This window comes from Enoplosus armatus, chromosome 4 (genome assembly GCF_043641665.1).
Source record: "Enoplosus armatus isolate fEnoArm2 chromosome 4, fEnoArm2.hap1, whole genome shotgun sequence".
Classification (NCBI taxonomy): domain Eukaryota; kingdom Metazoa; phylum Chordata; class Actinopteri; order Centrarchiformes; family Enoplosidae; genus Enoplosus; species Enoplosus armatus.
The window spans coordinates 24814924-24829669 of NC_092183.1; the positions used below are offsets into that span (position 1 = coordinate 24814924).

General features: G+C 44.0%; 1 protein-coding gene across 1 annotated transcript; it reads right to left on the bottom strand.

The window, feature by feature from the left end:
• Positions 1–290: 290 nt before the first annotated feature.
• On the bottom strand, positions 291–14467 carry LOC139283637 (poly [ADP-ribose] polymerase tankyrase-1). The gene is made up of 27 exons (XM_070903646.1): positions 14017–14467; positions 13112–13336; positions 12631–12726; positions 12428–12464; positions 12105–12180; positions 8755–8849; positions 8602–8668; positions 8046–8232; positions 7570–7691; positions 7253–7344; positions 7000–7078; positions 6724–6895; positions 6433–6512; positions 6155–6300; positions 5863–6028; positions 5450–5669; positions 4933–5042; positions 4523–4711; positions 4097–4343; positions 3890–3972; positions 3446–3566; positions 3147–3244; positions 2746–2820; positions 2431–2536; positions 2075–2261; positions 1774–1930; positions 291–1641 (listed from the first exon to the last, which is right to left on the bottom strand). The coding sequence occupies exons 1-27, from the start codon at positions 14465–14467 to the stop codon at positions 1555–1557; spliced, it is 3771 nt and encodes a 1256-aa protein (XP_070759747.1). The 3' UTR covers positions 291–1554.
• Positions 14468–14746: the final 279 nt, after the last annotated feature.

The following is a 14746-nucleotide window of genomic DNA, read 5'->3' on the forward strand; positions in this document are numbered from 1 at the left end:
ACTTACACGAGGAAAATGTGTAGTTTTGATTTCCTTGCAACTAAGTTTTAATATTCCTTCCTTTACACCTTTGCTCAAGTAACTCCAAAAGGTCAAATACTACCTCATTGGTTCTTCGTATGATGTTAGGTTACATCAAAATCGGTCAACTTGCTGCTGCTGCTACTACATCAACACAGAGGCTTTCAATTTGTCATGCGAGATAATATCTTGTGTACAGTGAAGACAGAAATCAAAAACATTCTACTGACAGAATTTTTAAAATAAAAATGAAAACAACAAGCTGTTAATGGGACATTTATTTAAAAAAAAAAGTTGGGAGAATCAAGAAGGCATGAAAGGAAAATTCATGTCATTTACAGTTGAACTCAAAAGATACTGTTAAACAGCAACAGTTATACACAACCATTTACACAACCTGTACAAATATTTTTTTCCCCGCAAATATGCAATTTAAATTCAAAATAACTTAAATAGGCTTCTATGTAAAAGTGCAAATCCTTATACGTGGGATGTCTGTGTGACTAAGACCATGGCGACAGAAAGGGTGCTTTGATAAGTTCACTGGCTATCGGGTGTTAACTTGTAAGGCATCACAAGCACATTTCAACACGGTGGACATTTACAGACTATACTGTTTTGAAGCACAGTCATAAAAATGCTTTTAATGTACAACATCCACACCTTTAGTATATCCTTGTGTAATAATGATGCCTTGCATTTCATTGTCACTGAGCACACTTCTTCTCTCATACAAATCAATATTGCAATGACAATAAAATAGTCTCAACTGTTGTGATTTGACAGAGGGCCCTTTCTCAATAGAGCACTTCCAGCCCTGAATAAAACCACTAAAAAAAACTAAAAAAAACATTTCAGTTCAGTGTCTGTAGTGTTCTTGGGGTGAAATTCTGGACAGTCCGCATGACAGCATAGCAACAGTGCACCGTTACCTGCTTGGTAGTGTTATAGGTTAGCATGAAAATCACAGTTACCAGAGGCCATTCTGTACAGGATGAACCAAGATACGCTTGGGCAGTAGTTGTCCACAGGTTTCAGGCTTTGACAGTGAGACACTGTATGTGTGTATGTGTGTATGTGTGTGTGTGTGTGTGTGTGTGTGTGTGTGTGTATATATATATATATATATATATATATAGAGGTGAGGGGTCGGTGATTCTGCACAGTCACAAGGCATGAGGCGACAAAGAGTGGCAAATTGTTAATGCTGTTACTTCAAAGTCTCTACGAGCATCCTCCTGATTGGTGAGGAGAGGAGGGGGAAAGAACTAACCCACACACGCTATTGGGCCTTACATGCTTCTGTATTAACATGCAGCCGATGCAAATAACAAAAACAAAAAAAAACGTGATCACCACGAGTAAGAGAGTATTATACAGCATATCTGCTCATGAAGCACTGGTCACCATGGGTTCTACTGGACAGGACACTGGAAATGTGTTTGGTAAATAAAAAGGTGTTTAGGTGTTTGCAATACAAAGGAGAAAATGACGAGCATTGAGTCCTTGTGTGTGTGTGTGTTATGTAAGTAACTACGACTTCTGCTCAGCTCCTGCGGCAGACTGGGCTGCACTCTCTGGTTTAAGGATCTGGTAGGTGATGAGGTACTCTGGGTAGGCCTGAGGGGGGGGGGGGGCATAGAAATGAATTAGCCAACATGATACAACAGGTGCTTACAATGTATTTTGCCTGATTAAACAGCCTAAAAAGGAGAATGAGACTTTTTCACATGCTGGTGTCTGTGTGTTTACCTGTTCTCCTCTGTAGATGACGTACTCAGCGTAGGCCAGGCCGTTAACGCTGGGCCGCCCGATCACCGAGTGGTGTCCTGGGGGGGCGTGGGCCATCTTCATGGCACTGAACTGTAGGAAGGACTTACCCAGGGTCACTCGGCAGAACAGCATCTGCCTGAGAGTGCAGATGAGAGGAGAAAGGTCTATTCCCACAGCACTGCATATAAAAACCTTTCCTCTGATAAAGAACAGATGGGTGCAAAGTGGTTTTACAACCAAAAACATCTTTTAGTGTCGTGGTTTAAGTTCGATAAGTTACCTGTGGCACAGGTAGCAGGATCGGTCTTTGTGCGTCGGGCAGCCTGTGCCTCCACCGATGCCGTAGACGTACTGATTGCTCTTTGAGGAGTTCTCTGCGAAGTAGATCCCTGCTCCAAACATGCCTCCTATGTATGCGTGGCGCTCATCAAAGCCTTTGTGGATGATGGCATTGATGAATGGGGAACCTGAAGGAAGACGTGACGACGGAGGCAGATGATATTATATACAGTAACTGACATGCAATTACAAATAGATGTGTGACAAAGTTAGTTTTTGAAGACCTAAACTCAAATGGAGACATGCCTGACGCGTATACACAAAACAAACAGATGGTGTGACAGTGGGTGTGGTTACCGTGAAACAACATCCGCTCATTGTGGTGGTTGTGGTTCTCATCTGCGATCTCCTTCTGCCGGTGGGTGTAACGTTCCCTCAGCTTCTTATTCACCACCTTCTGAATCTGTGGGGCACAATATGACTCCTATCAAAACAAGACGTTGGCCATCATGACTGCCTTACGCTAAGAATTCAATGTTGACATCCATTAGGACAGAGTGCTGTAATCCGTTTTCATTCCCACTATCTATCAAAGAAATAGTCGCTATAAAAGCTGTTCAGTGTTCTGCAGATTGCCAGAACAGACAGAAGAGAGAAATTCCTGGTTCAGACCTTGATGATGTTGTATCTGCTGAACACACCACCAGCGTTGCCTCCGTCTCTGTGCTCTCTGATGGTGCTCTGCATCTGAGGGACACACAACAGAAACACTTTGTAATCAGGCAAAATACTACCAGCTATCAGCAAATGGTCTGCAAATGTTTGCTGCAGCCATGCACAGTTGCTTCCTGAATCTACACATTTCGTTATGATGCAATTATTTTCATGTATTTTATGTATTTTTGTAGCCTTAGTTCGAAGCAAACAAAATCTGAGCGATAAAAATTGTTTTTGGAAATGTGTTTGTAGTTTGTAGTAAATGTTCAGTTCCTGTTGAAATACAAACTTCTGACCATTGGCAGCTTCTGTTGCAAGAAAACACATCATAAACAAAGCACACGAACTCGACTCACCTCCTCCTCGACAGACTGGTACTCCTTGTCGTCTGTGGCGAGGTCTATTAGGATGGTGCCCTGGTTGGCACAGTGGAATGTTAGGTAAGGGTTGGCACCTGAAACAACAACAACAACAATACAGTTACCCACTGGCTATCAGGTGTTAACTTATGAGGCATCACAAGCACACAGTCTTTTGCTGTGGAGTGTCACCTTCTTTTCTGACTGGGAAATAAAAAAAATTTAAAAAAAGCCTTTACTGTATACGTTTGGGCGTGAAAAAATTCTTAACAGAACAACAAAAGACGCCTCCTGACCTTGCTGGCCGCCCAGCAGCCTCTCCACCCCCTTGATGAGCTTGTGTCGGTGGCCATAGGCATTAATTCCTATCTCCTTCAGCTCCTCGTGACCCATGTCAGCCAGCACGTCCAGGGTGATCTGGAAACAGGAAACAATACGTTTATACCAACCAGTAAAATCAACTCAGTATTGTGCCGTTGGTCTGTTTGCTCCAACTACCAGCCACTTTAACAAATAACCAAATCTATTCTATTTATGATATTTGCACATGGAATCAGCTCCATAGGAACAAAACATGACAATTCATCTCAGTGTCTGCCAAATCAGTAGACTGTTTCTCTAAACCCACTCCATTCTAACGGTCAGGATGTTATACGGTCTTCTGGGACTGACTGCATGACAGACATCAAATATTGCGCTTTTTAGCTTGACGTATATGAAGCATGTTTGAAATAGCTGACCTGCTCCCTCTCAAAGATGTCCCTCAGGTGCTCCAGGCCCAGGCTCTTCATGAATTGACTTATATTCATGTCCAGCATTGCCACTAGGAAAAACAGGGTGTTAAAAGAGTTGAATGAAAAATAATTCACCATGTCAAATGCACATTTTCCTCATAAAAAAAACAAACAAAATAAATCACACAAATGTTCTATGTCCAACAAACGTACTTTCCCCTTCCTTGCGGTCAGTGCCTGTGGCTCCATCTGCCACTCCGGAGGACCCGGAGGCGGAGGCAGCAGCCAGCTCGGTGAGCGGTCCGGCAAGGTTGTCTATGCTGCTGGCGGCCGACAGGCAGGATGGTGTGGAGGCGGGGGAAATGACTGAGGCGCTGACCACTGTGGCCTGGGGCTTAAAGCAGCTGGGCAGGGCGTCCGGCGGCATGGCGTCCATCAGCAGGGCTCGGATATCATCAGCCTGCAGGGACGGCAAAGAAAAAACGAGTTGAAAGGGGGCCTGATTTAAGTTCCAGCAGATGAATTTACCGTGCACACCCTGTTCATGCTCAAATAATTTCCCCAACACTTATCTAGGCCTGAAAAAACAAAAAAAACATTTCACAGTCAGCTGTTAGTGTCTGTTTGACTAGCTTTTACCGTGGCCAGGTCCAGGGCAGTCTGGCCTTCTTGGTTCTTCATGGTGGGGTCGGCTCCATGAGCCAGCAGCAGCGCACAGAGCTGTGTGCGACCCTTCTGGGCTGCCTCATGGAGGGGTGTGAAAGCCCATTTGTCTGTCGCATTCACACACGTGTTGTACTTGATCAGCAGGGCTGCAATGTCCACATGCTGTGAGGAAGAGAAGCAGCAGAGGGTGAGTCCGTGTAATTGATAGCCTGGAGGCGCTGAAGGCAAGACCACAACACAGTTTATATCTTTTAGTTTAAAAATGGAGTTGCAAACTCAAAATTCTGAGTTTCTTGTAGCTTTAAGCTTTTTTTAATGTGTCAAATCAAAGCCTACAGGCTGTGTATTTAACAAGTGTGTCTGTTTATGTTGCTAAGACTGACCCCATAAGAAGCAGCATTATGAAGAGGGATAAGGCCTCCTTTGTCCTGGGCGTTGACATCAGCCCCATGCTCCAGCAGATACTCTGCCACCTCAAGGTTGTTGTAGCCAGCTGAGGAGAAGGGACAGGAAACAGACCATGAAAATGTAAATTTACCAACATTTCTGAAACACATAAAACCATTTAATCAGGTAGTCTCATTAAGATCAAGCTCTCTTTTGCAAGAGAGACCTGAGTTTAAAGCAGGTAGAAAGAGCGAGACAAAACAAATAATACATACAACAAACAACCAGACAAACAGGAGAACATAACATACAAAGAACATAGCCAGACATAAGAAAGCTGCATGAAGCATCGGAGACAATGCCCTTTCCAATACTTGCAGGAGGGAACTAGACAAAAGGTCAAAAATCTTTCAACTTCTCTGTAAATGACACATCAGGAGTGTGTGTTAGTACTTGGTTTCAGTACGAAGAAGGAAAAAAAAAAAACATGTCACAGCAGCTAGTACTGATTACCTGCAAGATGGAGTGGTGTGGAGTTGCGTCCCTGTGTGTCTCTGCAGTTGATGTTCTCTGGGGAGCAGAGTTTCTGGACTCGGGCCAGGCAGCCCTTCTTGGCAGCGTCCAGCAGGGCAGCATCACCCCTCAGCAGGTCCTGGATGTCTGTGTCTCCATCTTTCACCATGTCCAGCGGCATGTTGCCGTCGCGGTTCTTCTTGGATGGGTCGGCTCCGTGCTGAAACAGGAGAGTTTTTTTTTATTGCAGTATTTTATAGAAATGTTTGGTATATATATATATATATATATATATATATATGAGAATGTGTGGCTTCACAGCCCCCCCCCCCCCCCCCATGATCATCATCATCATGAGATTAACACAGGAGACAAATTAATGCACAACGCTTGTGACAATAACGGATCCTCACTTTGAGCAGCAGTTTGCAGATCTCATATTTGCCTTTGGCTGCAGCCTCGTGGAGCGGCGTGAACTTCCACAGGTCGGCCACATTGACTGAGGCTCCATGTCTGACCAGCAGCTCAGCCACTTCGTAGTGACCGTAGGAGCATGCATTGTGGAGGGGAACCAGGCCGCTGGAGGAGGAAAAACAGAAGAAATCAAATACTAACTGTAAAAATAAAAAAAGTCATTCATTTTTATTTTTTTTTTATATATATATATAACCTACAGATGGGTAAGATGGCGGTTAAAGAACTCACCCCTTGTCTTTGGCATGGACATCAGCTCCATGGTGCAGAAGGTATTCAACAACAGCCACTCGGTTGTAACCAGCTGCAAAGTGGAGAGGAGTGGAATGGCGGCCCTCCAAGTCCCGGCAGTTTACGTTCTGGGGGGTGCAAAGTTGCTGGCACACATGGAGACAATATGAGTATTAGCAACTCAACTGAGTGGTACGATAACGGGTCTAAAAACAACTGTTTTTACAACTGTAGCCACTGCGGGCCCAAAAACAGAACAGAAGAAACAGTGAACTTACTTGCACTGTGTCCAGATCCCCTGCTTTGGCCGCCTCCAGAAATCTGTAGTCCACGTCAGAATTACGTGTGGGAACATTTTCTGGAGGGGGGAAAAAACAAAAATCAATACAAAAGCAAAATGATGACTGAAAAGAGAACATCATATGAAACCCCATGATCAGGGTTTAAATCGGGTAGATGCCCCTGAGGATGCATAATTGCTGGAGTGCATTTTTCATTCTCAGGCTTTAAAAACCAAACCTAAATGCAAAACAATCTCAAAGAGTCAGGAGCGCGGTGGGTGCGATTACCGTTAAGAATCTGTTGCACAGCCTCGTTGCCCATCTGAGCAGCGGTGAAACCCTGCAGAGACACGATGGAGGGGTCGGCGCCGTAGCTCAGCAGCAGCTTGCAGGTCTGGATGTGACCCGCCAGCGCAGCTCTATGAAGAGCTGTCTGACCTAGTGTGTCCGCGGCGTTGACCTGGAGTCAGAGGAGGGGGAGTTAAGCTTGAGCAACACATCATTTTTTTTTTTATCATTTAACCCTCCCAGATTCCATTTTCTAAGCCTGACAGAACAACAGACCTTTGCTCCATGTTTCTGCAGCACCTCCAGGATATCATTGTGAGCTCTCTCGGCGGCAACATGCAAGGGAGTCATGAAGCTTAAAAGACACAACAAACAGGACGTTATGAGCCGGGTCTCCGTTTCTTTTCTTCTTAGCACTTGAACATGCAGTCAACGCTCTCTCTTGTTGCCATTTTTCTGTTTTCTACGTGGAAGACATCACCTTGTTGTCTCTTTAGTTTTAAAATCAATGTAAGTGCGGTGTACTTACTCTTTGTTCTTCTCATTGATGTTGGCACCTTTACGCAGCAACAGCTCAGTCACCTGCTTCCTCTTGGGGTGGGGAGAAGCCACAGCACAGTGCTAAAATACACATCAGCATTAGATTAGTGTGCTGGAATCTGTAGTCAACGACCTACCGATCCGCTAAAACCTATAGCCAATCACATACAACTACCTGGTTGTACAGCATTATTACTCAAACACAGCATTGCTGGAAAAATCAGCACTGTCTAAGTAGTGATCTTAACTTGCACTCAAATCGTAGTAGTACTACTAGTAGTAGTAGTAGTAAGGGTTGGTTCTGACCAAAGCTGTCTCGTTGGTCTGAGGATGTTTGAAGCTGACGATCTCCAGAGCCAGCGTCTTCTTCACTTTGGCCATGTCTGCCTCCCGGGCCGCCTGCAGCAGCGAGTGACCTTTGAACTCATCTACATGAGAAAGACAAGTAAATGGAAAATGATGGGGTCTGTTTGTTTTTTTTTTTTGTTTTTTTTTTTTTTTAAATGCAGTTTGAGTGATAGGAGGTTACTTATTGTACAGAAAAGGGTTCAAGTGATTTGGCTTTAAATGGACATTTCTGAACTGAACAACATCCAAGCCAACAGCTACTGCTTATACACTGAACCTATGATGTATATTGTGTCCGTGTGAGTGAAAGATTACAAAGTATTTTTTCCAATCATTGTTGTGTGTGTGTGTGTGTGTGTGTGTGTGTGTGTGTGTGTGTGTGTGTGTGTATACACGTCTGTGTGTCTGCTGTGTGTGACGGAGAGAGGACTCACAGGTGAGCCTTTCTTTAAGCTCTGGAGTGGGGGCCATGTCCACGGCGCTCTTGCTGTGACAGTTTAGCAGGGTGGGGTCGGCCCCGTGGCTCAGCAGCAAGGAGCAGACCTCCACTCGGTTCTTGGACGCCGCCTCGTGGAGAGGCGTGAACTGCCACAAGTCCATGGCGTTCACACAGGCTCCGTGCTGCAGAGAGAGCGTATCAGAGCACTGATCTCAGTATCTGACATAACCTATATAAACATTTGATTTGAGTTATTTATTCCTAGCTCCTAATTAGTTCCTTATTTTAATTCCTGGTTTAAGTGGTAAAGGGTGGACAATAAGATTGATAGGGCAGATCAAATGTTATCACAAATGTGTTTTGTCACCACTATTTCTTGTTTCCAATGGGTGGGTTACCCATCTTAAATCAATGTGCAACCACTGAGAAATCTATTACAAGACAAAGTTCAATAATATTCCTGACACAGCCAAGTTTGACTTTGTTGTATGAATCAACCTTGAGCGTGCAAGCTCATCTAGTTCAGAACTGAAACTTTCTGGGGGTCTTACTTTAAGCAGAAGCTCAGTGACCTCAAAGTGACCGTAGGAGCAGGCGTTGTGAAGAGGGACCAGGCCACTGCGGGGACAAGACAGTCAGGTTAGTGGCATTGGTATAGTGACATTATGACAAATGAAATTTTTGTTTTTGTTTTTGTGCCTCACCCTTTGTCCTTGGCATGAACGTCAGCTCCATGCTGGAGAAGGAGCTGAACGATGCGAACCCGGTTGTAACCGGCGGCCAGGTGGAGGGGCGTCGACTGTAAGAGAGGACAGCTTGTTAGCAGACACGGGACGCCGGCTGGTTCACTGTGTGCTGCCTTCGATGGCCACAGGAGCAAGCGGCTGATTAGGGCCAGAAGCAATGTGCTACGGCAGGCTATGCTCGGTGAGTTGCAGATGAATGGCGGGTAATGACGATGCAAGGTCAATGGAGTTTGTGGGCAAAATCCTGGGACAAAATTCGTTTTCGGTCGATATTGTGTCTGACCTGAGTGAGTGGCAACAAGCAACTTCAAACCTCGTTACTCATCTACCTCGACTTCCATTTGACAATGTCAGCAAAAGAAAATATTCTTCTTAGGTTTGTTGGGAGTTTAAAATTAGGTTTTATGTGGTTAGATGACAAAAAAGAACTGTTAGACTATTAAATTCAAAATGGCCGGGTAGGAATTACGGTTGGGTGATGATAGCTGGTTCCTGGATTTGTTAAATCCTCTCTTTTTTTTGTTAAGAATATAGTGCATTCAGGTTGTCAAATAGAAAACATAATATGTCAAAATTTGACTTCTGTGGATGTTCATCTTTTGAGTTTTGGTTCATAAATATTACATTATTTATAACTATTCTTACATTTAAAAGCAGAACCTGAAGTCAATAAAATATGTGGATTCGATACTGGATTCAGACTTGATGCTATCGAACCCCAACCGTAAGAGGATGCAAAGAAGATCAAATAAGCAAGCGGAGTGTTTGAGAAAGCATCTCTGCAAGCCATGAGGGGATTAAATCAAATGGCTTTATTTCAGCCAAGGAAAAAAAAAAGAAACGTTAGTCTAAGCAAAGCTGCAAATCCAACTTCAATGGCATTTGTTCTCTAATCAAAAGTCTAGCTCAGGTCAAGCTTCAAATCAAAAAGGGAGGGGCACCATTCATTTCAATTTCCATGCAGTGATTAATATAAATATAAAAATATATTAAACCCAGAAAGCCAACTGTTAGATCTCAAGCCGCGATGATAAAAATCAGACGGGCAAGAGAGTCGAATCATGGAGGCACCATTCAGTGGGGGGATGACACGAGCAATCAAAAGCAATCAAAAGTCATTACCATGGAGGGTAGCATAGCACTAGAATGACAGGTGAAAAATGTAGTCCATTCATTACTGCATACCAACTGATCCAACAGGGATCGTGAAGTAGACACAGATTTCACAGACACTTATTCAGGATTCGTTTGACAAAATGCGGAAGGGGCAGGCCTTCAGGCATGCATGAGTGATCGTCAAAAATAAATGAATGAATCAAACAAAAGCCAAATCAGATACTGGCTGAAGAGCAAGTGATTAAAAGTTGGAGAAGTGTGGGTGAGTGTGCAAGGAGAGGACAGACGCTGAAGAAAGCAGGCACTGGAAATTTTGAGCTCCTCTCCAAATCCAAAAAGATGAGTCGTCACCATGACACCAACCCAACTCACTCGATCACATGCCCCACACACACACACACACACACACACACACACACACACACACACACACACACACACACACACACACGCACACGCACACACACACACGCACACACGCACACGCACACAGAGGAGCATCAGGGTAGGATACATGAGTGACCCGAACACCCAGGTCCATGATGTGCAATTAACAAGTGACAGCCAGCTCATTGGTCAAATAAAAACAATGGATTAAAAAGGAATAAAAAATAGATAAATAAAAAAAAGATCACAACAGTGCATCAATCAAGTGGCCGTTATCAAGGTCAACTTACCAGCATTTTTTGGGATGTTGACTGATCGACAAATGTTGCCAGAGTCACACGGAAAACAAAAACGAAACAAAAATTACAAAATGACAGTATCTTTTCACAGCAATTCTTTTCTCCCCCTCAATGAAACACATGCCCTCCTCAGAAATCACTGCCTTGATCTGTGAGATGAAAATGTGACACCAGGACAGATAGGGTAAAAGCTGGAGGGGAAACTTCTCATCCCCCGGGTTTTTCCTCTGTGGCTTTGTGAAAAGGCGAGGGCTGGTTAATGGCGGCCGCTGGTTAAATTCCAGACCAAATGATTTACGCTGGCATACTGGTTTAGATCATGCGAACTCTAAATATACAAAAAGGAGGCAGTGAAGGTGGAACCGCTGTTGAAGAAAATGTGGTTAGGAATGAATGACATATGCCAACACCGATATACTGTTAGCGACAAAGGATTTCTTTGGCATAGTGGAGTTGTGCTTTTTGTTAGTTATTTACAAAAACAAGGCAGGGAATAATTCAATAATGTCTAAAAGAAATGCATAACAAATGAACCTCCCCCTCACACAAAAACAGTTGGAGTAACTACATCAGTGACGTGGGAATGAAATGCAAAAACAATCCAATGCCTAATTCAGCAAGGCTACTTGCTGGTGTTGGAAAATAAGTGCTACGTGCGTTCTGCAAGAGTGCGTCTTTGTACCGTTATCCCTCTCCTGGCTCCACAAAGAGGGGGAAAAAAAACGTAGAACACAAAATAATTGTCTAAAATACCGTATCATGATTTAAACACTGCTTACATTGTCAGCAATTTTCAATAACGTGGAGTGGGTTTAGAGGAGTCACTAGAAATGACACAGAGAAATAAACTGTGCAGTGCGTCTTATTTTCTGATCTGGGCGGATGCTTGCGTGCGTACGTAGATTTCAAGATCACGCTGGCATCTGGTGTGGAAAAGTGACGCTTTGGCCAAATATGTTGAAAAATGATAAACGTTTTATCATTTTATCATATTATATATATATATATATATATAAAAATAAAGGGATGGGTTGTCTACTTTAGTTCCAGAAAATAACAAACGGGATCAAACATCTGCACAATTAAAGCTGAACCTAGAGGACTAATGCGGTTAAGTGAAAGTTGAGATGTTATAACAGAAGCAAATGGACTTCGAGGATAGTTTGATGAGAGTCACACATGCATAATTAGAGAAAGGCAAACATCTACAGTGTGTATGTTGCACAGTGGTTTGTCCAAGGTAAGGTGGTACCCCATTAACACCCTCCCTCAAATCCAATGACATAAATCCTCTTTATATCTGCGCCACACAAACTAATCCACCCATAACTAGACTGTTGGGGTTTATTCCTTTACTCATCATCTGACTCAGAAAACTTCTTGCTATTCTTAGTCACAAGAACTTTTAAAACACAAAGTGCTACTCTGCACAACGTGTTGTATCAAAAGGTGTTATGACAGATATCTGCCTGGTGTGATGTGGTGCGGTACTCGCGGCTCATTTACCTTGCGGCCGTCGCTGGCATGGCAGTTGACATTTAATGGAGTCAGCAGTGCCATCAGCTTTTCTTCATTTCCACTCCTGTAATTACATGGTTGACAAGACGGGCGTCATTAAGTATTCTCCATCAAAAATCACTATTCACTGTGGGATTTTAATGGAGATTCCATAATCTAAATGTACGTCACGTGGATATTGCAGGTGTGTTTATTTCTCCTGCATTTCATGTATGTAAAAAAAAAACAAAAAACAAAAAAAACTGTACCTAACCACTTCATGTTACAGCCACAAACACGTATGTGTATTGACCCGTCCGACTGACACTCACCTTGCTGCTTCCAGAAGTTCATCCTTCTTGTATTCACCTGGATGAAAATAAACATGCAGGTTGAAGCTAGACATGGCAAACACTTTCCATACATTTCAGCATGTGATGCAAGTTTTTTGTTCCATTATCCTACAATGTTAGTGCAAAATGCTATATTCATACGTCACCGGCTGTAAAAGTGCGTGTTAAAAAGTGGGACTGACCGGTGAGAACAGCCTTGGCTGAAGGGTCGGCTAGATCCAAAGCAGATTTGCCGTCAGTGTTGCGGATGTTTGGATCAGCTCCATGCTGGAGCAACACTGAGTGAGAGAGGTGCGGGTAAAGAAAATATGTTAATTTTGCCCTTGAAATCATTCACATTCCCCCAGTGTGTCACCCAGTTCTCTGCACATAATGAAAAACAGCAAAGAGGTTGGTGGACGACACAAACCTGACAACAGTGGAAAAACAAACCTGTTAGTCGTTTGCTGAATTAAATTCCTACCGTGTGACCACCACTCATATACTTCTATAACCTTAGGCTCGCAGTCTATATCTTCTATATTCAGTTGTCAGGCTTTTTAAGCACCTGACCTAAATTGCAGCCACTGAAACGTAAGACTAGAACAGTCTCGAAAAACAGACAGTCATCACAGATTTGCAGAATTGCCCGTGCTTGAACACATAATCAACAGGGATCCTTACCAATGCAAACATCTATCTTTCCCTTGATGGCAGCCTCGTGTAACGGAGTGTAGTTCCAGTTATCTCTGGCGTTGGGGTCTGCGCCCTGGCACAAGAGGAGGCTGACAACTTCTGCATGGCCGAAAGAGCAGGCATTGTGCAGGGGGATGAGTCCTCCGTCATCCCTGGCGTGAACATTGGCCCCTGTCTGCAAGAGGTGCTCCACCACGTCTTTTCTGCCAAAACCTGAAAGAGGATTCAAATGTAGCTTTTCCTCAATATTAGGTTAAGAGTGATGCACATACACTGTATCTAGCCTGGATATACCATCTAAAATGCTTCAAAATAATGTAATGAAATGAAGGATCCAGATGAATACCCCTACAAAACAAACATTTATTACTAAATTATGAGATATAATACTTATTGATACACTACAACATCAGTATATGCAAACGTCATAGCCATGATTTACATGTCAGCAGAGTTTTTTGCATCAATGTTGTTCGGGAGAACGAATGCTAACGCTAACTGACGACATACAACGCGCACTTGAGTTACGTTGCAGTTCTTGCTTAGCTTAAGCCTAATTAGGGGTCGTGTTGTGTCGGTAGCTAGCTAGCTAGCTGTATGTTATGAGGGGAAGTTGGAGAGATGCTGACTGCATGTCTGTTTGATAGTCAAATTGGATTGGAGAGCGTCAAAATAGCTGGTTAGCACTTCAAGGCTATTCATTCGGACGTGTGAAACTGTAGTTAACGTTACATTTAACAGTTATCAGAGGGGCAAATGACAAAAGTAGCACGCTAGCAGTAGACGTATCGACCAAAACACAACAACATTAGCTAGATAGCTAGCCGTCACAGTATGTTAGCTAACGTTAGAAAACGTAATGCTGCTCTATCATTAGCTTAGCTCATCGTTACCCGCAGCGAAGTGAAGGGGAGTTGATTTTCGACCAGCCATGTCCTTCGCGTTTACATTCACCGAATCGACAAGTCTCTTTACTCTGGATACATCTCCGTTACGACAGGCCTCGAACAACTCCCTGAACGCTCCGCCTATGCCGCTGCTACCGTCAGTGGGACTGGCAGCTCCGGATCCGGGGCTCGAGACGCTGCTGCTGCCGCCGCCAGAGGTTGTCGTGGAGAAGCTCGCACTGCTCGCCAGGACCGGGGCGGGTAGGTCCGGGGAGGCCACGGCCATCTCGATCCCTCCGCTGCATTCTCTCTCACCCTCCGGGGGTCCCACGGCCGAGGTCATCTGCGCCATCGGCGGGGAGGTCGGAGGAGCGCCTGAAATGGAGCCGTTTCTCGGCGGAGACTGTAAAGTACTTTGCTGTTGTTGCTGCTGCGAGGAGCGACGAGGTACCGCCATTACAGCAGCTCTCAGGCGACAATAAAAAAAAGCTGCTGCTGCTGCTCCTCCTTTCCGGTGAAAGCGGTCGCGTTTCCTGTCAGCTGTTTACTCGCAGCGGAGGCTGGCTGTCGAGACATTTCCCTTACATTTTATTTACAAAGAGGTACACCCATCACACAATCGAACAAAAAAAAAAAAATCACGATCAAAGTATGCGCTTTGTTATAATGTTCCACGTCTTGGAAATCTATATTTCCTTTAGTCTTTTGTTCATGAGTCTGAGGGTTATCCTTTCAT

Coding starts and splice junctions, on each gene's coding strand:
- LOC139283637 (XM_070903646.1), bottom strand. CDS start 14,467: ATGGCGGTACCTCGTCGCTCCTCGCAGCAGCAACAACAGCAAAGTACT. Junction 12,727..13,111: donor AAAGATAGATGTTTGCATTG/GTAAGGATCCCT, acceptor TCTCTCACTCAG/TGTTGCTCCAGCATGGAGCT. Junction 4,712..4,932: donor ATAATGCTGCTTCTTATGGG/GTCAGTCTTAGC, acceptor TCTTCCTCACAG/CATGTGGACATTGCAGCCCT.